We start from the raw sequence: 26,314 nt of genomic DNA, 5'->3' as shown, positions 1-26,314 counted from the left end.
AAACTGAAGAAGGTTTCCCAGTTTTTATCACAACAGGAATCAAACTTCAAAACAAGTTAGTTCAAATGGTAAGTGGTCAGTTTGAGGGTTAGGACAAACAAAGTTTATTCTACCATGGCTTGAGCCCTGCCATAGAATCGATTCACCAAACAGAGCCAATCCGCAAGCATCGGCGTCGTCATTGTTGCTTCATCTCGTGTCTACCCATGTGGGAACTGTGCTGCTGCTCGCCATACGGTTGGAACCATAGTTTAGAAAACAAATAAGATTAATAGCCAATTTTTCATTCAAGTAGATGCCCACTACTCAGCAGCTAAAAAAAAAGTTATCAAGAGACTAGAGCACAACAACGGTTGGTTCTCTGAGCCGAATGAAACCTCCGTCACTGCTCGTGGGTGAGAACGAATAGCAACTCGTCGAAAAACGCGTGATGAGTACGGGACCCCTGCTTACGACATTCGACTCAGCATCTGTATGTGAATGTTGATGCTTCGCCGTAACTCGGAAAGCCAGATAACAAAAGAGTAGTACACTGCAGACGTAGCTTGAGCTACAGAGTGTGATTGTAGGAGAATGATGATGAAAATGATCATCATCGTTATTACCGTCATCGTCATCATTCTCATCATGAGCATCAAACGAACGGCTGATAGATTTTTACCCCGGCGTAGCAAAGTTTCAACGTGTGTGAGTCGTCGGTTGCAATTGGTAATGGTCGGAACTCACAGGACTTTACAAACCCAACTGGAACTGAACCGTCTGTTGAAGGGAAATACTACGAGTACAATTCTCAAAAGTTGGATAAAATAAACTTTTCTCCGAATCTTGTCATACGAACCGATTCATTTCCTAATGATAGGGAATTCATTTCGGAACCACCGAAGCCCTCGTTTGGTTCGTTGCCGTGGTGTTACTTGAATAACGTTTTCCGTACGCTGGTGCCGTTTTGTCGAACGGCAAACGTGACCACTACGCTTAGTGTTTATATGTTATGCTTCGGCTGTTCAATGGCAAACGCAAATCATAATGAAAAATGAAGGAAGAAAATTTGTTTCCAATAAATGCCGAGCTCTTTCGGAAGATGACAGCGTCATTGGATAGCACAAAATCTCAGATTGCTCACGGATGAGCGAATAATCTCTATATGGATCATGCTCATAATTATAAATCTTTCGTATTCAACAGTGACGAACATTCTAACCGAGCATTTTGATTATCAGAATCGCATCTAAGACAATCAAATGAACACGCCATGCAACGATGACAAAGCCGCATGGTGATTCAACCTATTTCTACTGAACGCATGTGATGAATCGATGGTTGCATGTTACGAAGTTGATGGGACGAGACAAGATTTCGCAGACAAGATGTTGTTCGCCGACAGTAGGCTGGCAGCAAAACGATGTTGACGGGAGAAACAATCATGTTTTAAGGATCAAATGTAAACCAAGTATACTGATATTAGTAATTATTGTATTACAAACGAGTTTACTTGAAATTTTGTGTTTCAAATGAATTTTCGGCTATGGAATCATAACAAATGTTGCAGACTTGTTTTGGGGAGTCTACTCTATCGAGAACGCAAGTATTTGAGTGGCATAAAGCATTCAGTGAGGGTCGTGAGCTCGTAGCAAATTTGCCTCATGCTGCTCGCCCGTCCACCTCTGCACGGAAAGAAATCCGTTACTGCTGTCATGATTAGAAAATCCTGAAACCAATCATTTTAACTTCTCATCAAACCATGAGCAATAACTCTTCTCCCATGAGAATTAATCATGGTTCAAAAATGCGTTAAAAATGTATTTCTTACAAAGCTCGTAACTCCAATTTTCTACCCGGATATCACTCTGAACTCTTTGCCTCAAGTGATGTGATAGATTGTTTTAAATAGATTAATGGTAAGGCGAAAAGCAGACATTGAAAAGCTGGAACTACTGAAAATGTTTACTTGATTCTGAAGCATATTATAATGGTGACATCATAAGAGCCTAAGCACGGCTACGCTTTTCATTTTACAAACATCATTGTTATATTTTGTTTGAATGTATTCTCACATATTCGATGTGACCGCTGTTGCTAGATTAATATTTCGAGAGTTTGCGTTAGCCAAAAAATAAATTCGATTGTGAATTTGGAACACCATCTAACGAAAAAAAAATTGTTCAACAACTTTGATTAATTTTTTTTTTTTTTATATCGTTTATTTATACCCGGCTTTGATTAATTTGTTTCATAGATATAACAACACAAGCTGTATTGGCTTACCTAAATATTGCAAATAAGACCATTCTGCAAACGATGTGTTGAAAACATAAAAGGAAAAATCAATCCGCGGTATTTGCAAGAATTCGACATAGAGTTTCTTTTTAAGAGGTTTGATTCCCACGTGTTTTTTCATGCAGTTCGTTTAAGTGTTTAAATTCCGAAACATCAGTCAAAGTTATTTTAGGCGTCGTCGTTTCTCAAACACATAATATTTTAATTGTTAATGATTCTGATTAAAAGAAGTTCGTCGTTCGTTCACTGTTTTGCTATTCAAATGTAAAGACTGTCCCAGAAAGTATGGAAGTAACCAAAAACCATTTCCTGTTGTTTACACTCATCTCTAACCACTTGTGCAGTTGTTTATTCGTTTTCATTATTTTGTTTCGAAATGGATTTCAGCAGAACAACGTCGAAAAATTGTGTACAAATGGTGCACAGAACGCGGACTGTCACTGAGAAAGGTAGCAAAAATTGAAGGAGTAAGTGAAAAAGCCGTGCGAAATGCAATCAGGAAGTTCGGTAAGGATAACACCTTTGAGGATAAACCGAAAACGGGTCCTGCTAACCCTAAGTTGGATAAACGTATACTGAAGGCGTTCGAGCAAAAGAAGGAGGTTTCAGTTCGGGATGTGGCCAAAAAAGTGGGCACTTCGAAGTCAATTGTTCTTCGTGCTAAAGAACGTTTGAATCTTCGAACCTATAAGAAGCAGAAACAACCAAAACGTAGTCCGAAACAAGAAGCATCGATCAGGCCGAGGGTTCGAAAGCTGTACAATACAATTCTTGCTGGAAATTAGAACTGCATAATCATGGACGACGAAACCTACGTAAAACTCGATTTCAAATCCCTGCCGGGACCACAATATTACGGTGCGAGAAGGGCAAGTGGTAAACCAGTCCGAGACATCGATTGAAGTCGAAAAATTTGGTAAGAAAGTTATGGTCTGGCAAGCAATTTGTAGCTGCGGTAAGATTTCGAAACCCTTCATCACCACTGCTTCAATGAACATCGAAATATACATCAAGGAATGTTAACAAAAACGACTTCTACCCATGATTCGAAGCCACGAGGATCCTGTTGTCTTCTGGCCAGATCTTGCTTCTTGCCACTACTCGAAATCAACGGTAGAATGGTATACTACCAAAAATGTCACTTTCGTCCCAAAAGACATGAATCTACAAAATTGCCCACCAATTTCGACCAATTGAGGAATTTTGGGCATTAACGTAGGCACATCGTAGGAAACATGTCTAGGCAGCCGAAACCATTCAACAGTTCGAAAAAGATTGGAAAAAAGTGTCAAAACTTGTCGCCAAGAAGTCTGTACGGAATTTAATGAGGAATGTTCGCATGAATGTGCGCCAGCTAGTCTACAATGGCTAAGTAGCAAATGTTGAGAATAATATTCTGTTGTTGTAGTCTAAAATTATCAGTATATCGGATAAAATTTTAATATCTAACACTTGTGAATTATTTACAGAGAAATCAAAGTGCGTCCATACTTTCTGGTACTGTCTTTACATCATTTCAGACATTAGTTAAAATAGCGTAAAAATATGTTGATCACCATTCCATTTAATTCATATTTGAACTCTTAATATTTAAAAACATAATGCCTGAATTTATTTTTCAAAAATTACCATCGTAGCAGAAACACGCCTGAAGTTATACCCAACAACATCAAGTGCGTTACGTATAAATTTCAGCGGATATTCCGAGTCTTATCAAAAATAGCTCTGAAAAATGAGTGTTTTTGTGATCTTTCACAATTATCTGGAAAAATAATGCGATGACATATTTTTTTTCAAATAAACCTTATGATGGATACAAAGATTACATTCGGACACATTTTTGGAAAACCTTTTCACGCTTTCATAGAAAATCCACGAATTTCAAAAATTTCCACGAAATCGGTTATATGAAATTCGTTGATTTTCCATGAAAAGCGTGAAAAGGTTTTCCTAAAATGTGTCCGAATGTGATCCTTGTTGCCAGTATAAGTTTTTTTTTGAAAAAAAAGAATTTCATTCCATCGAATTATTTTTTTCAAATATTTGTGAAAGATTACAAAAAAAGCTCATTTTTTCAGTGCTATTTTTGATAAGACTCGGAAAATCCTCCGAATTTTCCAACCATTTTCACCCTGTAGATAGATAACAGTATTTCGAAGGTCTGTATGTTTTTGGTTTTGTCAAATTTTTCAAAATTTCCATCGAAAAATTCCTAAAACCACCCGCGCGCATGGTACTTGGACGATGGCCTTAATCATGGTGTATTATCATAACATGAAAAAATATTATTTTTCCAAAATCATGACTCGTTTTGTTCATTTCTAGATTCGGAATTTTGCCCTTGTGTTAACGACAATAATATCGAAAAAGTGAAGGAAATTGTGCTTGAAATTGACATCGTCAGGTGAGCATTCGAGAGATAGCAGAGGATCTTGGTATCTCTTATGGATCGGCTCAGCACATTTTGGTTAATGTTGGGTATGAAACGCGTCAATGCCAAGCTCGTACCGAAAGAACTGATGTTTTGCATTATTGTGATTGAATTTTCAGCAAAACACGAAACAAGTCATCGCTTAGCCACCGTATTCACCAGATGACTATGACTTTTTCTTATTTCCAAAACTAAAATATCCAGCCTCCTTGTATCGATTATATGATTTTGAGTACTGTTTTGTTAATTACGCTCCCAGCATTCAATATAGCATTATCAATGAAACGCTTAGCCACAAGACTTTCAAAACGTTTTTGTTTAAGTATGAGGATTTGCTTAATACAGGGTGGCAAGTGAATTGCCGATTTTAATTTCCCGGTTTTCCCGTTTTTTTGAAATAGAAATTCCCGGTTTTTGGAATAGGCTCAAATCGCTCCTGTTTAGTTTTTTTTTAAATATTTTTTCATTCAAACTTTAAACAGATATCCCATGTCCAAAAAGGATCATTGTAATAGGCCCGCTAATTGAGGTTTCTCATACTTTCCAGGCATTTCGATGTATAAATAGAAAAAATTCATTATAACATGTGCATATAAGAAAAGTATAAAGCCTTTTTCAAGTCGAGAAGCGAATTTCTCTCGATGACCTGTCTGAGCATCACCGGTTAGCACGCTACAGTGGGGATTCTATCTGAAGCAACAAACGGTCGCTTATTCTCGTTTTGTAATCCGATTCTATACGGGCAGTGGATAAATGAGATAGAATCATTTTACTATTGCCGCTTATTCTAACTATGTGCATATAACCTTTGTATAAGTTGTATCTATGAAAATAGCTGTGAATGCTCCAGACCAGGGTTTTGAAATATTGTATATTGTAACCTATGATGAGAATCATCAAGTCGAATTATCTGCGATAATTATCAACTTGCGATTCTCTCTTGGTGAATCCCGCCGATCATTGCCGGACTGTATATATTTTGTTAAGGGCTGTGAGATACTCAGAGTATGAAGTGGAGCGAAGAAATGTAGAAAAATTCTCTCACGGTTCATGCATTGAGAGACAGCGAGTTCTTGTAGCATCTTCTACCATATTGAAAATGTTGTATACAATGTAGAGAAATATCGAACCGCTTTCTGCCAAATTACCGGCAATCATCAACACTGTTGATGGCACAGCGAATCTAACATAAGGAGTGTATCGATAAGTAGTCATTCAAACAGTTATTACTCTGAAATGGCTTAATTTTTTGCAGCGTGTTTTGCGGTGACATGTTTGTTTACATGTCAATAACAGCTACGCAATCGATTGGTTTCGGTACGGTTTATCGCAATTTGTATCTGTGGTTTGCGATCGTCGATTTTCTTCACGAAGGGCACAATTAACGCCAAGGTGTACGAGGAAGAATGTTTGAAGAAGAGAATGCTGCCACTGTACAGAAAGCATAAGGCTCCTCCTCTCTCCTGGCCGGATTTGGTCAGCCCACTACGCCAACTCCATTCTACAGTCAATAAACAATGTTTACGATTTAAATGAGTTGATGGGCAAATAAATTAAATGATAGCTGGTAAAATGCACAATATATCGATCTGTTTTTTTCTCTTAATAGAATTCTAAATGCTCGTAAACTCTCCGCTGGTTTTAAACTAGTTTTATCTCCAATAGCTTATCTAATTTATCTTCTATGAGAAATCTTTCTACAATTGATCTGATTCTAGCAGATCGTTCTTGTGACCCTACTATGGAATAGTTGAGTACCTTTGAAAGAAAATTAAACATAGATTCACTGAACAAATCAATCCATTTTCTAAATCTTTCTAACATTCTATACTGGTCCTCAGAAACCAGTTTCAATAATTTTAATAAAAATTTTCCTTAGGTATTCAAATATTTAATAAAAATCCAACAGAAGCATCCAAATTTTTCTTATTTTTCAAAATAAGCTTTCATTGTGCTGTTATTGATAACAACTAAAAAAAATCTGATGCTTCATGTTTCATTAAAAACAGCCTACAAGCTTCTAAAAATCGGTGGACTAGACATGGGGTGTTGGTCCAATTTCCAATGGACAATAAGTTGTTTCAAACCTTGTACCTTGTAAATCATTATGCTAGCAACTTTTACTCATAGGTAAGCTAGTAATATTTTTCCCAGTTTTTCTCTAAAATTCCTGAATTTTTTCCGGGTTTTCCCGCTGAAATCAAATTCCCGACTTTTTTCCGGATTTCCCGGTCACTTGCCACCCTGCTCAGGTAGCAAAAAATATATTGATACGATAGATTCAACAATAAACATTCACGATCGAAAACTTGAAACGACACCCCATAGTAGAGTAAGACGTATTCACGTCAAAAACATCTGAAAACTTCCGGGTTACATACATTTCATTTCAGATGATCTAGTCTATATTGCCCACATGAACACTGGCTGCGCAGATCGTTGGTACCTTTATATGAAAAACTACGGAAACTATTTGCCTGGTGTCCAGATAAAAAGATCGTTACCTACTTTGCACCACTGGAGTTTCTGAAATAAATGTCAATCTACGAGTTAACACTACAACTATCTGGCATCACTGATGATTGCATCATCCAGCTTCTAGTCGTTTGCATTTGAGGAAACGAAAACGAAAAGTGGACAACGATGGGAAACATTATACAAAATCAGAGCTTCTAATGGCTATAAATGTTATCTAAAGAACTATTAATATTACTTGCAAGGAAAGTCATCAGTTTAGTGCAAATCTAGAATGATTTGATAGGTTGTGCACCTTTCGCTGTGCGTCGCACCAAACGAATGCAAATAAAGCCAGCATGTGGCATATCAATATCGTAGAAAATACCACCTTCTGAAGGCCTGAAACGAATCCCGCAATTACACCATTCAGCGGCTGGTCGTATAAATACATTTAATCCGAAATGAAGTAATCAACCTTCAAATTCTATAAGTTGGTATTTTTGTAGCCGTTAGAACCGCTCTTTCAAACTTTTGATCTATTATATTCATTGTTTGCTCCGTTCCCAGTGCGGCTTTCGCTTCAAACAAGTGCGGAAAATTCATCAAAGTATGAACACAACGGAGAGAATACATATACAAATCGACCGTTCTAAGGGCCATAAATGATACAAGTATTTTAATCCACAATTATGGTCAAATTATTTAGTTCCAAACCATTTAGAGTTCCTCATACACATTAATTTGATTTAAAAAAAATCGATTTTCAATCAGAATAAGTGTCGTCACTAATCCATACGACGTCCAACTTCATGGGTGCCACAACTCGGTGCGGAACGTTAGCGCTGTAGGGAAGGGCACACAAGCATGTGGCAGATTTACTTTGTGCGCCGTTCGCCAAACGAGAGGCAGCCGATTTGTTCGGAATTTTGCTCGTGGAAATAATTGTCAACTATGTTGAAAGTTGGAGAAATGGTAAACTGCGGTTCTTTTCAGAATCCAAAGCATTTTACGAAGATCTAATGAAATTTTACTTAAAATGGATAATTTATTATTAGAGCGATGCACCAAAAGATATGTGCATTTTTGAAGCAATCTGCCCATTGTCGACAGCATGCCTACGCTAATCTCGTGGTTATGTCTCTAATATTTTTATTACTGCTATTTCATTTATCAGTCTTTTGGCAGTCTCTTTTTCGTTGGATACTGATTAACAAAGCGGAGCAACATTTAAAAAATAATAACCTACTCTTCCATGCCCGAAAATAATTTTTTTTATTAGACTTTCTAGTTCAAATAAATATTCTCAAAATTCCGATTACTGACATAAAGCTTGAATTACTGATATAAAGCTGTAGAAAGAGTTCTTTCACTCAATTCCGGAAGAAACTGCTTACTGCTATGCGTATAAGAAATGCAATACATTGAATGCTAATTGACTGCAACGTGGGTGGCAAGCAGGTGACTTTGATGTCACAGTTCATCGAAATAAGAACGTTGGTGCGTTGGTGAAGAAATACTAGAGCTCAGGAAAATTCCATTGCTAAAGCCAATGGTTTTAATTACACACATTAAACAACTTTCAAGCCTGCCTTCAAGAATTTTTTTCACATTTTGTTCGTTGAGATGTACTTGTAAAAAAAAAACACAAAGACAAGATTCTACATTGCGATGCAGAACTTGACCTTCTGTTTCAACAGATTTCGCAGCCGACTTCGTAGAAGTACAAGACAATTGTATGGTCAGTGCAACGATTCTACGGATACTAAGAATCGTTTCAGGTCAGGCCTCAAACATACGACATCTAGCTTGTTAGACCAGCGCCTTATACTCTGAATCTTTGATTCGCACGTGTTTTGAATATGATTTTGAAACACGTTTCAAGATAGTGGTAGTCATCGGCATGGAATAGCGAGATTAATTATTCGCAATTTATTATCGAGATTTTCGTTTTGAAGTATTGCACTTGTAAATGACCTTGTTAAAACTTTTAAACTAATATTGACGGACGGTGGCTTCCCGTTAATGTTGATGTATCGTCTAAATCGATCCATAAAATTTTGTGGAACGAATGTTTAGGAATCTGTTGAAAGCATCGGGTGAGAAGTGTAAGGAATCTAGAAATATTTCATTAACATCTATAAAAACCTTGTAAATCTATGCTCTTATGGAACTATTTACTTTTTTTATACTGCTATGCTACGCATAAATGTCCTTTAGGAAATCCTATATAAAATGTGACAATTATGCTTATAATGGTGACCGATTTTCTGGAAAACCGATTTTCGGACGGATTCTCGGAGACCCATAGTGTTATATACCATTTGACTTAGTTCGACGAGATCGAATAATGTCTGTGCGTGAGAAGCCTTCAAAGATTTCCCACAGATTGCTAAACTAATTTCAACAAGTATAGGCTCGTTTGGATGCTACTATTGAGCCATTGATCAAGTTCGAAAGGTAAATGGCTGTCACCTCCGGTTCCGGAGATATAATGGTAGAAACGACGTAACCAAAAAACACACATTTTTTTCTTCTCCGCTCAAATTTTCCGAAGATGAATTCAAAGCAATCGACAAATCTCAATGTTTTTTCATACGCAAAAATTACTCGGAGATGCCTGAATCGATCTCGAAGAACCTAGACTCATTTGAAAGCTACTATTACTGTTAATTTGATATGCTCACAATTTCAATGGCCGATGATAGAATCTTATAAGTGTTCTAATAACTAGAATTAAGAAGAGTTTTATTGTATTACTGTTAGCACGATAGTTTCAAGGTTTTAAGTACAATTTGAAAGACCTATTAGTCATTCACATTTAAAGCAGTAGATAAAACGTATTTATGATTTTGCTATATTAAATTTTCAGATAGTGCTAGAAAATTTGAACTAAATACGAGCGATCTTTTCGAATGGACTAGCGAGCTCTGTTCGCATTCAGACACAAATCGTCTAACAGTTTGAGTAACACGAAATTACTGGCAGTCGTTGTTAGAGATGTAAAAGTATCGTTCTGTAGCGCTATAATTTGGATCATCTTGACTGTAGTCAATATTATGAATCATATTTATATATCACGGGTCAGATCAATTCCACATTTGACCAGATACAGTAAATTTATATTTAGAAAATGCCGATACTGCAGTGATAACACACGACGATATGAAACTCAAGTTACAACAGGAAATGTAACATTATGAGTTGCTCTCATTAAGAAATTCATGTTCACTCTAAGAACATTTGTGGATATTGATTAAAACTGTTACAGACATGAATGGCAAACGTGACAATTTGAAAGTAGGTACCTGTATTTGATCCAATCGACAGTAGGAACTAGTCGGTTACTGAAACAAAATCCACATTGATTAGGTCATATTCCAATCTATGATAATCTCACCTGTCGATAACGCCTGCCGAGAGATGAAAAACAGCCAGAATACTTCAAATGAATGGGAAAAGTGTTATCCAGGGCGATAATTACGAAAATGGTTTTATAAAAGCACACTGAAAAATGTTTTTTCCCTTCAACGTGAATCATGGAAAATTGTTTAAATTGGGAAGGCTGCTAGTTTGCACTTTTTGGCTTTTTTTTAAATTCACTAGTTGTCAGGACGATCACTGATGATGGATTATCCTTGTCAATACCCTTTGCATCGTCATACGCGATATACCAACCACTTTAGTTTCAAAGCACAGTAACAAATCGCAGATTTTCACTTCAGCATACATGTCACAATTCATTGGCGTACATATTGAAAAAGGTGATGATATACTGCAGTCTGCAGCAGTGAAATTATTGAACTGAATATCCGAAGCTGTAACCAGCTTCGCCCACAATCATTCCAAATGCTGTCGAAATCCTTAGTCGATAGATTTTCCGATATTCGCAGTTCCGCAAACGTTTACGTCGTTTTGCCAAAGTACATTAATTTCCACTTCAATTTTTAGCAGTGACATATAACACTTCGCACTATACTATAAAACCGAAAGACCCCGCGAGGTAGATTTCGTATAAAAATTGTGCGATGGTTGTATTGGATCAATTTTGTACTGCATCCATACTTTAGCAGACACTATAAAATGAGTACGGGGCCGAGCGCGACGTCAAAAACCGTCTTTCTCGGGTGCTTCGCTACATCGCACGTACACAGAAACAGTGTGAGGGAAACGAAAAGGCCTTTTTTGCCATCGCACACTAGTGAACATTTTAAATGTAGAGTGACTGCATCATTTTAAACCATTATGCAGTTTTTGTTGGAACGAGTTCACGTTTCATATATCAACGCGATCTCAAGTAAAAAATCATATGGTTTATCTGGCTTCATAAATCGATATACTCACAACGTCACAAGTTTAGTACACGCAGAAAAATCCTGGTTGTTTAAAATAACAAATGGATTAGTTGCCCATCAAACCAAAAAATAATTGTTTGAAACTGAGATATCGAAGATTAAAAAATATATGATTGCTTTAAACTAGAATATGATTGTTTTCTAAAAAAAACATCGGTTGATTCAAACCAGAATTGTTATTGTCACTATATCAACCAACGAAATAGTTAAAATTAGTTAAAACTTACCTCTATTATAATGTTCATAAGTTCTCAACATCGATCACTACTATAGATTTTACACGAGCACAAATTCAAAACATGTGAGAATTTTTTTGTTTTCATATTAATTTCGGGCATTGTACATCACATCAGACGTTACTGTTCAATATTTATAGCAGTCAGAGCCATCTTTTGAAAACGAACCAAACTTATATGTACTACTAATACAATATAACAAGACGACCTTCTTGTTCAAACTTGATATTCTTGCAGGCCTAAAACTGCACGGTATTTTAAAGAAATTTTCTATTTTTTATGTGTATTGGTCATGTACAGGATAAAAATGCGATTCTCAAATGCAACATAATTTAGATATACTAAAGTTTATTCACCGTTTCATAGTTTTTACATTTCATTACATGATAAAAATCCCAAATTATCTTAATTTAAGGTGCAACTAGAGAAGTACATATTCACCATTAATAGTAATAATAATTCTGAAAACTAAACTGCACTTGTAACCAGAGATGCCAGGTAAAAATTTCAAATATCTACAGACAGGGTCTGTAAATCTGAAAAAAAATCTGCAGTCAGCAAGTATGTCTTGCTGGCAGCAATTTCTCTATAAAGTATGACACGCAAAACTGATTTGGCGAGCAAAAAAAAAAAAGGTCGCGGAAATTTCAAAAGTCTGTAAACATAGACGAAAGTCTGCGAGAATTTCCAAAGTCTGTAAAAGTCTGCGAGAATTTCAAGTCTGCAAAAGTCTGCACAACAAAAAATGTCTGCAGCACCGGAGATTTACAGCAAATCTGCAGATTTACAGACAAATCTGCAGACCTGGCATCTCTGCTTGTAACTGAAATGTTTTACTACTCTGATACATATTCACTTTTGTACACCTTTGCTGTGACGTTATGTTTGCACACATAGAGCCAGAGATGCCATTTATACAGATTTATCTGTATTATACAGATTCTAACATGCGGATACAGATTTCATACAGAATACAGATTTTCTCAACTTAACACAGATTTATACAGATTCCACAGTAAAATAGGAAAGAAAAATTTTTTTTTTCATTTGAGCTCTCTTCGGTTGCTCGAGACGAGAAAAAAGTTTCGTTTTCAATGGGCAAATCACAAACTGATCTGAAAATGTTGGTATTTGAAGTTGAGCGCTAAGATCCAACATCAACTTATCAAAACAAAATTATGAAAGTATGTGAAATCGAAATTATTTTTAGTTGAATCTGATTGTTGATGAAAATTTAATTTTGTCGTATATTATTGAATTTCTTATTATTAAACCAAGAAATGTTGGAATAATATTACCTCACCTAACTTTCATTATACAAAATTCGGTTTTTTGATGAATACGGATATACACAGATTTTTCATTCAACGTAATACAAATTTTCTATGAAAATATCTGGCATCTCTGCATAGAGCCTTTAGGATGACAGTTGTACGATGCTATAAAAATTTGAAAATAGAAAAGTTGCCAGTCATTTGCGAACACTGATTGTACACTCTTAACGGAAAGTTTTTTTTTTCAACTTCGAATATATCAAGATATGAGCACAATTTGTTTGGAAAACTAGGCAGAAATTAATGATTGTTCAATTTTTTAAATGTATATTATGTAATTCATTTTGATTGCAACCAAAAACTATGAGCCGCGGATCAAAATATAATATATATATATATATATATATATATATATATATATATATATATATATATATATATATATATATATATATATATATATATATATATATATATATATATATATATATATATATATATATATATATATATATATATATATATATATATATATATATATATATATATATATATATTTCCGGATGCAGAGAGTTTCATATTGAAAAACGACTTTTAAGGCGAAGATACAAAAAAACATGAAAAAGCTACATGAATTCAGTGGACTTCTGCAAAGGGTTTTCACATATACCAGAATAGCTTTCTGGGTAGACTATCCATCTAGAACAGGGGTTCCCAAAGTGGTCGATATAGACCTCTTGGGGTCGATATCGTTTTCGCGGGGGTCGACGTAAACGAAAACTGACTATGAGGGTAGACGAAATCGACCCCCTATTGTTTGATATTAGTTGTTATTTGAAATATTTACGCTAAAAAAGGTGTGTTTAATTGACCATCCGCAGAAATTTATAAGTATTTTTCATCAATATTAAAAAAGAAAGAAATTGAATTTTCAAAGGAATTTGTTGATGTGAGTCTGAGGCCTAAGTTAATTTTAGTAAAGGGGTCCATGACCCAAGATAGTTTGGGAACCACTGATCTAGAAGGTTGCAGGTTCGAATCCTTCTGATGGTGTTTCTTTTTTAGTAAATTTTAACATCTTTGCATTTTTATTCCTCTATCTTCTCTCGCAGTCAATTTATCATTGGCAGATATGAAAAGTAAAACATCTAAATTTGCTTAAAAACTATATCAATGATGTGATTTTCAGCTTGGCATAGAATGCGACGGAATCACCGCGAAATAGCGAAATGATAAACGTCAGAATCACAGGTGCCAGGCTTTAGAATTGCCTGTAAATTTACCGATTTCTTTTGTAAGCAGACTCTGTGTTTTTACAGGTTTTTGAAACTTTTATATACAGTCGTCAAATTTACAGACTTTTAAAATTGCGTCAGGCTTCCTGTTTGGTTTTTCTCGTACACTTGCATTGGAGTGCAAACGTGAAAAATTCACCTGGCATCTCTGCCCAGGAGTTGGGCAGCTGTTTTAACCCCTTCGCTGCCTGTTGTACTGAAGTCTACAGAATTTGTATATCAAGAATTAGAGCGAATAGAGAATGATGGATGGATTAAAGGCAATTGCAGATTTGAAAGGTAATATTCTCTAGCAACAAGAATCATTTGTTTGTTCAATAAATCATCATGTATATGTATGTATATGTCTAAGACGACAGAATTTTTAGAGTAGACGATTTATAATTTTTTCATAGTAGTAGATGAATACAAAGTATTATTATATAATTATGCTGGTTATAAAAACGATTGTCAATTAACGGTCAACTTAAATATATATATTTCTGGTTTGTGGTTTCGAAGGAGTTGAATCGATGCTAATGACAGTTTCGCTATCTTTGCGGCATTTTGTCGCTATCTTGTCGCATCGCAATCTTTGTTAACCACCAGTGAAAATTACTATATGTAGATAATGTTAGCTGTTCAAGAGAGAGGGTTTAAGGGGTGGTTACAAGAGAGGGGGGGGGGGGGGGGGGAGGGTGGTTGTTTTCACCCTCAAAATCGTCCACTGCGCACGGGCCTGACTTCGGCTACTACCCGGTTTTCGGCTTTCTGAGATCCAATAATTCACAGATTGTTATGAGTAATCCATAAATGAATGCTCTGACGCTTTCGTCATTTGTTCGTTAACATTTGCGAAATGGAAAGTATCAGCATTAGTACAATGTAGTACTTTCAAACTTTTTTTATGTGAAAAATACCAAGCATCCAGGCTAAAACGGAGTGATTTGGCTTAGGCAGACTACCAAGTTCATGAATAGCATTTTAAGCAGCCCGTTTTCAAGTAGTTATGCACACTTGATAGTTGACGCATCGTAATTGGACGAAGTTCCTCGAATACACTGTACACTCGGAGACCGTTCTGCATTTTCAAGTCGTGTACTTTTGAGCAGCAAAAAAGTTAATTTTTTCAGTTAATGTGGAGCTTTCGGTTGCTTGGGTAGTGTGGTCGGCTACGTCATTTATTCGATTATTTATTAAAAAATGAATGAGCTCCGAAAAATCTACTTGAACGCGATATGTGACTAGAATGGCGGCCTATCCATAAATCCATATTACCAAATTTTCCAGCTCTCACATTTCCCGAACAAATCAATGGCAACATCTTTTTTTGCGAGCATGGCGAGTCCGCATCGAATATTCTACATAAAAGTAGTTGAGAGAATTGACATGATATGTTGAATGTGAAGCCGTGCGATGGCGTTGCTGAACTGATGCTTGATTTCGCTCCAAGCTGACAGGATCTGGTAATATGCAGTGTCAGTAATTTGAGCTTGATCAATGACTCAATAGTACATGTAATCGGATACCTACTCAATTATTAGTATTTCCTATTTAATTTCGGGGTTTCGTTCATCAATCTAATATTAGGTAATGTGACGTTAAATGTTTTCCATTCCTGAATTTGATCGCGATCTAACTTCCGGTTCCGGGATTACCGGATGTTCAAATTGAGTGTTTAATATTTTCAACCACTGTTTATGGTGGTAATGCGAAAAACGTAGAAAATCTTCGAAACTATACTCGAAACGATTCCAGTTAATAGGTTTGGTAGTCCATAGTCGAACAAACCGAAGTACCGGAAATAGTGGTCGATGTCTTGAAAATGAAACTCATTTCGTTTTCTCAGAATTGGCAATATCAATTTTCAGGAACTTAAATTTAAATAAATGATTTGTAGTCTTATAGTAATTCAATAACTCTATCCGGATTTTACTTCCGGTTCCGAAATTGCTGGGTGAATAGTGTTTAAAATGTGAATTCGTCATTTAAGTCGATGGTGTGAAAAACATAATCGATCTTCAAAACTGGGCTCAATAGTCGTGTTATTGATGATCAGTTCAACCTGATGGCGGAAGGGAATCGATCATTTCATTGGTGTTTAAAACCAAAGAGCAAAATTATCTAGCAAAGAGTTCCGTTCAATACGATATATATATATATATATATATATATATATATATATATATATATATATATATATATATATATATATATATATATATATATATATATATATATATATATATAAGAAACCGCATCAAAAACCAAATGAATAAAACTCAACGGTTGAGTAAAAGTCCATTGAGTAGACATAATTGTTCTTTCACAAAACATTATTTTTACCAAAAAAAAGGTTATTGAAAGAAATGACGAAATTCGATGGAAAGTACTCTAAAATAGTGCGAGATCACGGAATAATCAGCCCATTTTTATTAGGTATTTCCATCTTATCATCTTAATGATAAGTACCATTATATGTTTTTTGTGTTTGTCTTCTATGCCGAAAACGGCTCGGTGTATCGACTGCATCGAACGAGAAAAGGAAGCAAACTGAGGTATAAAACTTTTATAGTTAGTTACTTTGACGATAATGTTATTTAAAAATATTTCTCATTTAATTTAGAACGCATTTCTTTTCAATGCACTACTTTATTGAAAATACGAAGTATGAAATATCAATACTATCTTTGTTTCATCACAAATCTGACTAGTCCAATAATTTGCTTGTATTGCTAACAGGATCCTATATAAAGTTGTTTCCATCACTACAAAATTGTTTAAATGTTGCAGTCGTTGACTAGTATGCATGTTTTCAATGGGTCACAAACACTCGCTTGTTAAAGTAATTGAACTTTTGGCATGTATATGTACTTTTCATAGTAGCTACATTCAAGAATTCGAATTAGGTGGAGGTGGCGCTCCACTTTGCTGTGAGAGTTGCTGCTGTTGTTGTTGTTGCTGCTGTTGTAGCTGCTGCTGTTGTTGTAGATGTTGCTGGGCTTGTTGTTGCAGTTCTTGTTGTGGAGTTTGAAGCAGTTGCTGTAATTTCAGCGCAGAAGGCATTGTTCTTAAGTCGACGGTAGGTGCGCCAGCACCAGCTGCACTTTGGATGTACGCCAATAATCTACGTAAGGCAAGTATTAAAAAAAATGCCATTTGAAGTGTATGCAAATTTTCAGTTACCTTCGTAATTCATCCAAAGCGTTGGCTTGCATCAAAATGTAGTTTTTGGCCAACAGTAGCGTGGCAATTTTGGACAATTTTCGAACCGATGGAGAGTGAGCGTACGGGATGACACTTCTCAATTCATCAAGAGCATCGTTCAAATCGTGCATTCGACGTCTCTCCCTGGCATTTATGTTCAACCGAACAGTTTTTCCCTGACGATTCTTTTGCTTACCACCGGCAACCGGTGCCGACTGGTGGTGCGGGGGAGGACTGAAATGGCTTCTGATTGATGAAATTTAATTTCCACAAAGCTTGTACAACGTTAATGGGTTAGGTTGTTACCTTTCAGCACTTCCGGATGGACGGTTTTCGTCTGTTAGCGAAACAGCAGCTGACGCATGTGGTTGGGCGTAGAATCCACCTAGACCTACCGTGCCCAAAGGGGTACGTCTTCCCGGAACACTCTGTGGAGGGCTTGGCGTTGGTTCCGGGTGGTGAGAATGGGCTGAACTGCTCGGTGGACCCAGATGAAAGTTGAACGGATTATGGGGATCCATCGTCAGGCTGAAAGTATTATGGCATATATAATTGTGTTGTGGGATAATACTATAGCAAATAACGAAATTATAAACATATTTCACAGAATTCTCTAGCATAGTATAGAAGCTTCGATTCGATCTTCCGCAAATAAGGTGTAAATTTATACCAGAATGGCTATGCTAGTGTTATAATACATGGATCAGTCCCGAGACTAAAGCAGAGATGGCGCTCGTAGTAAACCAGTAACCACGTCTTTCTAGAGTACTAACCTTTGATTGAAACGGGTCAAAATTTTAGGTCGATCCGACCAGAAACAGCTGAGTTATCGAGGTTGGAGTGAAGTCGTTTTGTAGTTTGTTTAAAAAATGGAAAAAACCGAGTTTCGTGTTTTGATACAACATTGTTTTTTAATGGGTAAAAAAACCGTGCAAGCGAAACAATGGAATGAAAAATGTTATCCGGACTCTTGTCCATCAAAAGCAACGATTTGTCGGTGGTTCGCCGAGTTTAAACGTGGTCGTACCGACACAAATGACGCGGAACGCTTGGGTAGACCTATGGAAGCGGTTACACCGGAAAATGTGAGTGAAGTGACAAAAATTATAATGAAAGATCGTAAAGTGAAGCTCCGTGAGATTGTTGAGATGACACAGATATCATATGGAAGTGTACTCATGAAAAATTGAGCATGAAAAAGGTTTTTTCCAAGTGGGTGCCGCGATTGCTTTCGATGGAACAAAAGCAGTAACGAGTCGATGATTCAGAAAGCAGTTTATCGCTGTTTACTCGCAACAAAAAAGATTTCTTGCGTCGTTACGTGACCATGGACGAAACATGGATACATTACTACACTCCAGAGTCGAAGCAGCAGTCATCTGAGTGGCGCACAGCTGGCGGAAGCCGTCCGAAGCGTCCGAAAACGCAGCAAAGTCATGGCGTCAGTTTTTTGGGATACGCATGGCGTGATTTTCATTGACTACCTCGAAAAAGGTAAATCGATCAACAGTGATTATTATATTGACTTACTGGTGCGTTTGAAGGAGGAAATCGCAAAAAAACAACCGCACATGCAGAGAAAAAAAAACCTTTTTCATCAAGACAATGCACCCTGCCACAAGTCGATGAAAACAATGGCGAAATTGAACGAATTGCGCTTTGATCTGCTTCCCCACCCCCCATACTCGCCAGGTTTAGCCCCCAGTGACTACTGGCTCTTTGCTGATGTTAAAAAAAATGCTCCAGGGAAAAAGAAAGGCCATCGCTGAAACTGAAGCTTATTTTGAAGCGAAAGATAATTTTTTTTATAAACATGGTATTGAAAAATTGGAAAAACGTTGGAACCATTGTATCACCCTAAAAAGTGATTATGTTGATGAATAAAAAAAAATTTGCAAAAAAAATGTTGTTTCCATTGTTAGTCTCGGGACTTATTGATCCATGTGTTATATCAGACATTTATGTATGTGTAATCAATGGACGACGAATTATCTGGAAATAAAGAGCTAGTTAAATGGAAGAAACGTCTATGAGATAGAAGACTAGACCAAATAGATTCCGTTTTGTATGAAAATCATATTTCACAGAATTCTCTAGCATAGTATAGAAGCTGATCGATCTTCCGCAAATTAGGTGTAAATTTATACCAGAATGGCGGCTATGCTAGTGTTATATATCAGACATTTATGTATGTGAAATCAATGGACGACGAATTATCTGGAAATGAAAAGCAATTTCGTTTTGACATTATCAGTTACTGAGGGGGAGTTTTGATAGTCGAGCGGCAGGTCGTGTCGTCGATAAAACTTTACTCATGAATGTTATGAATAGTGCTGATAAGACGAAACCTACAGGCTGCGAAGGCAATGTTTGGTAGCTCACTTTTGCTATATAGAACAAACATAAAATGAAATGAACGGTGTATTACATGTTACTTTGATTGCGATATTTCTTCCATTGCGTTCATGACATTAAATTTCAATTAGCTGAACATAATCTTTTCTCGCAGGGAAAGTTAGAACGTAAAATAAAATTGTCATTTTCATAAATTGTCTATGAATTAAAAGTGCATATACTAGGCGATCTGCCCATTGCTGTGAGCAGTTTTGCGAATAGTTTAAACTTTGAGTCAAAATTTGAAGTTTCGATTTATTTTCTAAAAAGTAATTGAATTTCATTCAAAATACGACAATTCACATTCCATTCAAGATACCTATAGGGATTTTTATAAAAACAAAATGTTCTCATCCGAGATAGTATCAGATTGCGATTCTAAACCTTATTTACAGCTTATTTTTTCGTGCAGTGTATATCGAAAAATATTCCATATATTTGGAGTTTTTCGGTTCAGTGCACTGATTGAGAAAACTATCATATGTGCATTAAAAAATTTGTAGCGTATTAGTAACCTTTTTTGCCGCTGCACTTTACTGTGATGTCCAACGTGAATCGTAAGAGTGATCCATGTTGATATGTAGTATATTTTATTTTCTATTGCCCTTCAACTCCGAACAAAACTTCACTGGGTTTGAAAATAGTAAAAATGGAAACAAGTAGGTTGAACCTAGGACTGAATTTGAAAGAGATTAATGCACTTCGAAAGACAGTTTTTACCGGCTCATGTAGGGTCTAACGGATGAAAAATAACACCATTTTTGCGAATTTTTTTAGAGCTTTAGCTTGCTCACAATACTAATGACCCATCATTTAAAAAAATAGATTCAAAAGCATCATTCAATCAACATTTAGTATCTTTTTCGTGAAAAAATATTGAGAAATAAGGCGGTGAACGAATATTTTTGAGGACGCATCTTAGAAATGGTACACGCAGAGAAATAGAACACATTAGATTCTAATATATTGTGTCTTTAAGTCAACTTCAAACAATTGTTTGAATCAAATAAAATTATTTTTGAATTAAAATTTGTATCAAATATAATCTGTTTTTGAATCAAATTCAGTATGGCAATGTATATTAGATTCGAATATTTTGAGATATGGATTCAAATTTCAAGATTTTATTGAAACAAATCGAAAGTTTATTTGTTTCGATGGATTCAAGTAAAAAAATGTGTTGACTCTTGAATTAAACTGAATTAAATATACTGAGTCTTAGTTTCAAATTCATGGGCGTTGATTAAAAATTTTCGTCCCTGAATCAAATGCCAGAGATTATCGATTCTAAAACATTTTCATTGAATCAAACATTTGTATTAGTTGATTTAGCGAGACTGAACACAAGTTTTGCTGAGATTTCATTTTGTTACATCATTTAAATGGAAAATGTACGGAAATAACTTTCGAAACAGTTGACGAATTTTAACTATATGCATTATTGAAATCGTTTGAGTTGTGCGATTCATAAGATAGGTAGGTCATGAATTATGTATGTAAATCGAAATTACATTTGTATTCATTCCAGAGAACGGTTTCACAGTAGAGTTTTTGGAAATTATTGAACGAAAGGAAGTAGAGGAGTCAAAAACGCAACCGTACTCAGCTGAATTTACAATAATTAGTCAAAAATTCTTTTCAAATAACAATTCATAGAATTTAAAAAAAAATCCATCATTGAATCTACAATCGCACGAAACCCTGATTTTAGAAACAAAACTGATTTGCTTTGAATCAAATAAAAATTGTATTTGATTCCAAGTGAAATGAAATTCAGATGGAAATGAAATATATTTCAATTCAAAGCACAATATATTTGATATATATTAGCACAAATCATGAACGACTACGGATTCCCGGACAAACTGATACGATTGGTCAAGGCTACGATGGATCGAGTGATGTGCGTTGTTCGAGTATCGGGGATAAACTCGAGTCCCTTCGAAACTCGCAGAGGGCTACGGCAAGGTGATGGCCTTTCGTGTCTGCTATTCAACATTGCTTTGGAGGGTGTGATAAGAAGAGCGAGGATAGACACGAGTGGCACGATTTTCAGAAAGTCCGTCCAGCTACTTGGTTTCGCTGATGATATTGATATTATAGCACGCAACTTTGAGAAGATGGAAGATACGTACATCGGACTAAAAGCTGAGGCCAAGCGGATCGGACTAGACATCAATGTGTCAAAGACAAAGTACATGAAATGCAGGGGCTCGAGAGAAGATAACGTCAGCCACCCATTGCGAGTTCTGATTGGCGGTGATGAAATCGAAATGGTCGACGAGTTCGTGTACTTGGGCTCACTGGTCACTGCCGATAATGACACCAGCAGAGAAATTCAGAGACGCATATTGTCAGGAAATCGTGCTTACTTTGGACTGCGCAAGACGCTTCGATCGAGCAAAATTCGCCGTCGTACGAAGTTAACTATCTACAAAACGCTGATTAGACCGGTTATCCTCTACGGGCATGAGTCCTGGACAATGCTTGCGGAGGACCAACGCGCACTAGCTGTTTTTGAACGGAAGGTGTTGCGAACCATCTTCGGTGTAGTGCGGATAGAAGACGGTACGTGGAGAAGGCGAATGAACCATGAACTGCACCAGTTGCTGGGAGGACCAACCCTCGTCCAAACGGCCAAGGTCGGGCGGTTACGGGGGGCCGGGCATGTTGTTAGAATGTCGGAGAACAACCCGGTTAAAATGATTCTCGATAATGATCCGACCGGTATAAGAAGAAGAGGCGCGCAGCGGGCAAGATGGATCGATCAAATTGAGGACGACCTGCGGACCCTTCGCAGCTACCGAGGCTGGCGGCGAACAGCCATGAACCGAGTTGAATGGAGACGCCTCCTGTATACAGCAGAGACCCGCGTGGTCTACGACTGATAGAGTAAGAGTAAGTAAGTATATATTTGCATTAAATGTTTCTTTTATTTATTTCCAATAATAATTTGCAATATTAAAATTTAAAATAAATTTTTCTGCGTGTACATCAAATTTCCGAAATCGAAAAAATTGGTTAAATGCCAAAAGTCTTAGAATTGTGAAACGTCGAGATTTACTGTCATCCTGAAATTTTTTTTTTCGAAAAATCGACCTTCTGGGAATTTTTTTTAGATGACACTAAATCTCGACGTTTTATGCAATTCTAAGACGTTTGCCATAAAAAAAGTTCAATTTCGGAAATCTCATGTACTCCCCCATATGGTAATTTTTCAAGATCGAACATTTTCAAACCTTAACCGCCGGGTAGCACCCGTTAGCTATGTCCGATTTAGCTCAAATTTTGCATGGGGACTTTTTTTCGAGGTGCTTTAACTTTGCGAACAATGGTGCTCAACGAAATTAGAGGTGATCCCAAAATATTGGCACCCTTATATACATTAGAGCGATAAAAAACAACGTGTTTGGTCGGTTACGTCACTTATACCATTATATCTCCGGAACCAAAAGTCAAACTAATGGTATATAACACTATGGGTCTCCGAGGCTCCGTTCGAAAGTCGGGGTTTCCAGCAATTCTAATACCTTTCTATAGAGAAAGGCAAAAAAAGATTTTTCAAGTGTTTTGCGTAATGTACAAGTAGCTATAAAATGTACCTAACACAATGAAATGTAGATGGCTGAGATACAGGGTCCGGCACTCGAAGTGTAACAAACTTCAGACCTTCGAGTCTGGCGTCAAGGTAAATGCGACATATTATCGGGAAAGTATTCTGGAGGTTGCTTTGAAGCCGTGGGCAGACAAACATTTCGGTGGCAGACCATGGACGTTTCAGCAGGACTCGGCACCGTTTCACAAAGCTCGAGTGAACCAAAAATGGCTGAAAAACAACGTTCCGAACTTCATCACGTCCACACAATGGCTCTCGAATTCACCAGATGCGAATCCAATGGATTATTCTCTTTGGGCCATTTTGGAAAGCAAAGTCCGAACTAAAAGATACACCAGTCTCGAGGCGCTGAAAAAAGTTATTGTCCGCGAGTGGGCCAAAATACACTTGCAAGTCACATTCGGGCAGCTTGCGATTCGTTTTTTGACCGTCTCAAGGCCATAGTCAAGGCAAAAGGTGGTCATATCGAGTAAAAGTGAATTGATTCTGAATTTTGTATTATTTTTACACATTTTGTACTTTGAATTAAGTAAAAGTAATTTTCCAAACTGAATTTATGGCCTTTTTAATTGGTTACACTTCGAGTGCCGGACCCTGTACTAATCAGTTTTAATGTTGATAATTTTCATATACTAAATAGAGATGGCTGCTTGAAATGAGCAGGTTCACATACTTCACTTACAGAGGCGCTGCTAACGAAACTTCTTACTCAGTTATTTTCGAGAGAGCTAACTCAGCGAGAGAGAGAGAAAATGGGCGAATGAGGTGGTAATCAGACAACAGAAACCTTTAATAGGATGGAAAACCATGCACATCATATAGAAACATAAAAACAAAAGCCCATGTGTCCAAAACTGAATAGATAATACTCACGGTTCGCTTACACGTTTGACCTTTTACTGATTTATCGGCAAGAATGAAACAAAATGACAGCTTCCACCGCACGATTAAATTTCACACCCCGACTCCCACCGGATCCGATCAGCTCTCAACGTTTGGATGCTGGGTGGTTTGGGATGTTTTGGTCGAAGAGGGGTACCGCTGGTTCGCGTCACAAAACACTTCAAAAGTTGTCTGCTGCTCGCGATAGCACTTTTCCAGGAAAATTCAATTTGTGCTGTCAGTCCCAAACTCCAGCCAAGTGTATGTGAGTGGTACTTTTCAACGAATCACTTATGAATAAATGCTTTCTCTCCGCTGCAACTTCCTACAAGCTGTACGCTACCCGATTCGCGTTCGCAAGGACCTCCACCATTGATGGTGATTCTGCGGTTTGTGTGTGCACCCTGACTGGTACTCTGGTTTGTAATTGTTGATCGTAATTTCAGTTGATTCCTGATGATGGCGCTATTGTCAGCTGCTACGTTATTTTAGGGTATTTAAACGAAAGCTCCTGGGAGAGTACACACTTTAACACTCACACACAAATACACGCTCAAGTGCGAACAGAGAACAAACCAAGTAATAAGGGTTGTTTGCTCTTGTTGGAATAATGTTGTTTGGTTTTCATCCACATTTCCTATCCATCAGACTTTAGTCGAGACGAAGAACACCGTTCTTGTTTTGCTGGAGAGGAGAGAAATGAAATTAATTAGTTTGCTATTTGTTTTAATTAATTAATCCCCGATCAAATACTTACCGGTTCGGTTCCAATTCCATCAACAAATCATTTGTTTCGAATTTTACCGGATAATCTGAATGCTAAGGTAGTGAAAATCCTATCAGAAAATTCATCACCCCCTGATGAAGAATGCACCGAAGAAGCGAGCCAGACTCAAATGAAAATAACTTTCATAACAACGATAACAACAACCGAAACGTAAAAACTAGCATCACCACGTTTCAGGCGAAGCTGAGATTTTTGGAAGGGTGTCCTTCTACTGTTCCTTCGGTTCGATCTGTGCGATTGTATGTGGAACTCTGGTATTGGTAAACCACGACAAGGCGAGTGTAGTTGTCGATCTTGTTATGTGGAATCTGCACAGTTGGTTGATGATGTATAGAAAGAGAGAACAAAAAAAAGTTTAATTTATAAGCTCACTTTGTCACTACAGGTACAGTCGAGTCCCATGATAGCGAGAAATATATTATTTATTATAGTGGCTTAATTTTTAATGGTAATGACATCAATTACTTCATTACAGGACATGCTTATTATTATCTAATCTTTCTTAGTGAAACAAAAAGTAACACAATAGTTTGAATTATTTCGCTTCAAGTTCTAGTCAAAGTCAAAAAATAGAGGTTAAACTGTAGCTCAATCTGTTCAATGCTGATAAAAAGTTAGGGGAAGGATGAACCAGACTAAACGAACGCAGCACTATTCTCTGTAGACAAGGTTCGCTTTATGGTTTGGCAATCATCTGTTTTCTGCATTATTTTTAAACAAAATGTCCTCTTGTTAATTTTCTAGCTTCTCGAAGGGATGAAAGTTTTTCAGTAAACCCCATTTGATTAGGTAGGAAAAGTTTGGAAACCATTGTGAATCGATAGTTACAAGCTTGATTGAAATTGATCTGAACGCAAAATTAAATAACAAATACTGAGTTTTTTCGTAATGGAAGGATGCAACCTTCTCAAATTTTATTCAGCAGAAACTAATAGTTCATGTGTGCACAAGACTTCCATGCGGCGATAAGTTCTTTTAAGAACACGGAATCTAGTTTCTTTTCTTGCTTTATTTCAATTCACGAATGTGAACACGAGCCAGTAAAAAGCTCGAAAAATACTTGAAAAATTATTGTTTTAATATTCATACTTGTCGGTGGAAAGATATCTATCTCATTAAGGATATCA

The 26,314-nt window shown here is 36.7% G+C and overlaps 2 protein-coding genes across 5 annotated transcripts in view; both read right to left on the bottom strand.

Annotated features, from left to right (window-relative positions):
• LOC131429939 (uncharacterized) overlaps positions 1 to 11,263 on the bottom strand; it is a 32,428-nt gene extending 21,165 nt beyond the window's left edge. The window contains exons 1-2 of one of the 2 annotated variants that reach the window (XM_058594475.1): positions 10,563 to 11,263; positions 10,471 to 10,509 (exon numbers count right to left, since the gene is read on the bottom strand). The gene's annotated coding sequence lies outside the window, so the exon portion shown is untranslated. The remainder of the gene's footprint in view (positions 1 to 10,470; positions 10,510 to 10,562) is intronic. The other variant, XM_058594476.1, reaches the window with a different exon arrangement.
• A 5,686-nt stretch (positions 11,264 to 16,949) lies between these two features.
• Positions 16,950 to 25,485, bottom strand: LOC131429938 (class E basic helix-loop-helix protein 23). Of its 3 annotated transcripts, none has more exons than XM_058594474.1 (5): positions 25,158 to 25,485; positions 24,392 to 25,084; positions 17,815 to 18,036; positions 17,488 to 17,742; positions 16,950 to 17,428 (listed from the first exon to the last, which is right to left on the bottom strand). In XM_058594474.1, exons 3-5 carry the CDS (start codon positions 18,027 to 18,029, stop codon positions 17,194 to 17,196), a joined length of 705 nt encoding a protein of 234 aa, XP_058450457.1. In that variant the 5' UTR covers positions 18,030 to 18,036; positions 24,392 to 25,084; positions 25,158 to 25,485; the 3' UTR covers positions 16,950 to 17,193. The 3 variants fall into 3 exon arrangements, with proteins under 3 accessions (XP_058450457.1, XP_058450456.1, XP_058450455.1); XM_058594473.1 differs by having other exon boundaries at positions 17,488 to 17,751; positions 25,158 to 25,483; XM_058594472.1 differs by having other exon boundaries at positions 17,488 to 17,754; positions 25,158 to 25,476.
• Between the last annotated feature and the right edge of the window lie 829 nt (positions 25,486 to 26,314).

Source organism: Malaya genurostris, chromosome 2, assembly GCF_030247185.1.
Source record: "Malaya genurostris strain Urasoe2022 chromosome 2, Malgen_1.1, whole genome shotgun sequence".
In the NCBI taxonomy this organism is placed as follows: domain Eukaryota; kingdom Metazoa; phylum Arthropoda; class Insecta; order Diptera; family Culicidae; genus Malaya; species Malaya genurostris.
This window is presented reverse-complemented; position numbering and strand designations above follow the sequence as displayed.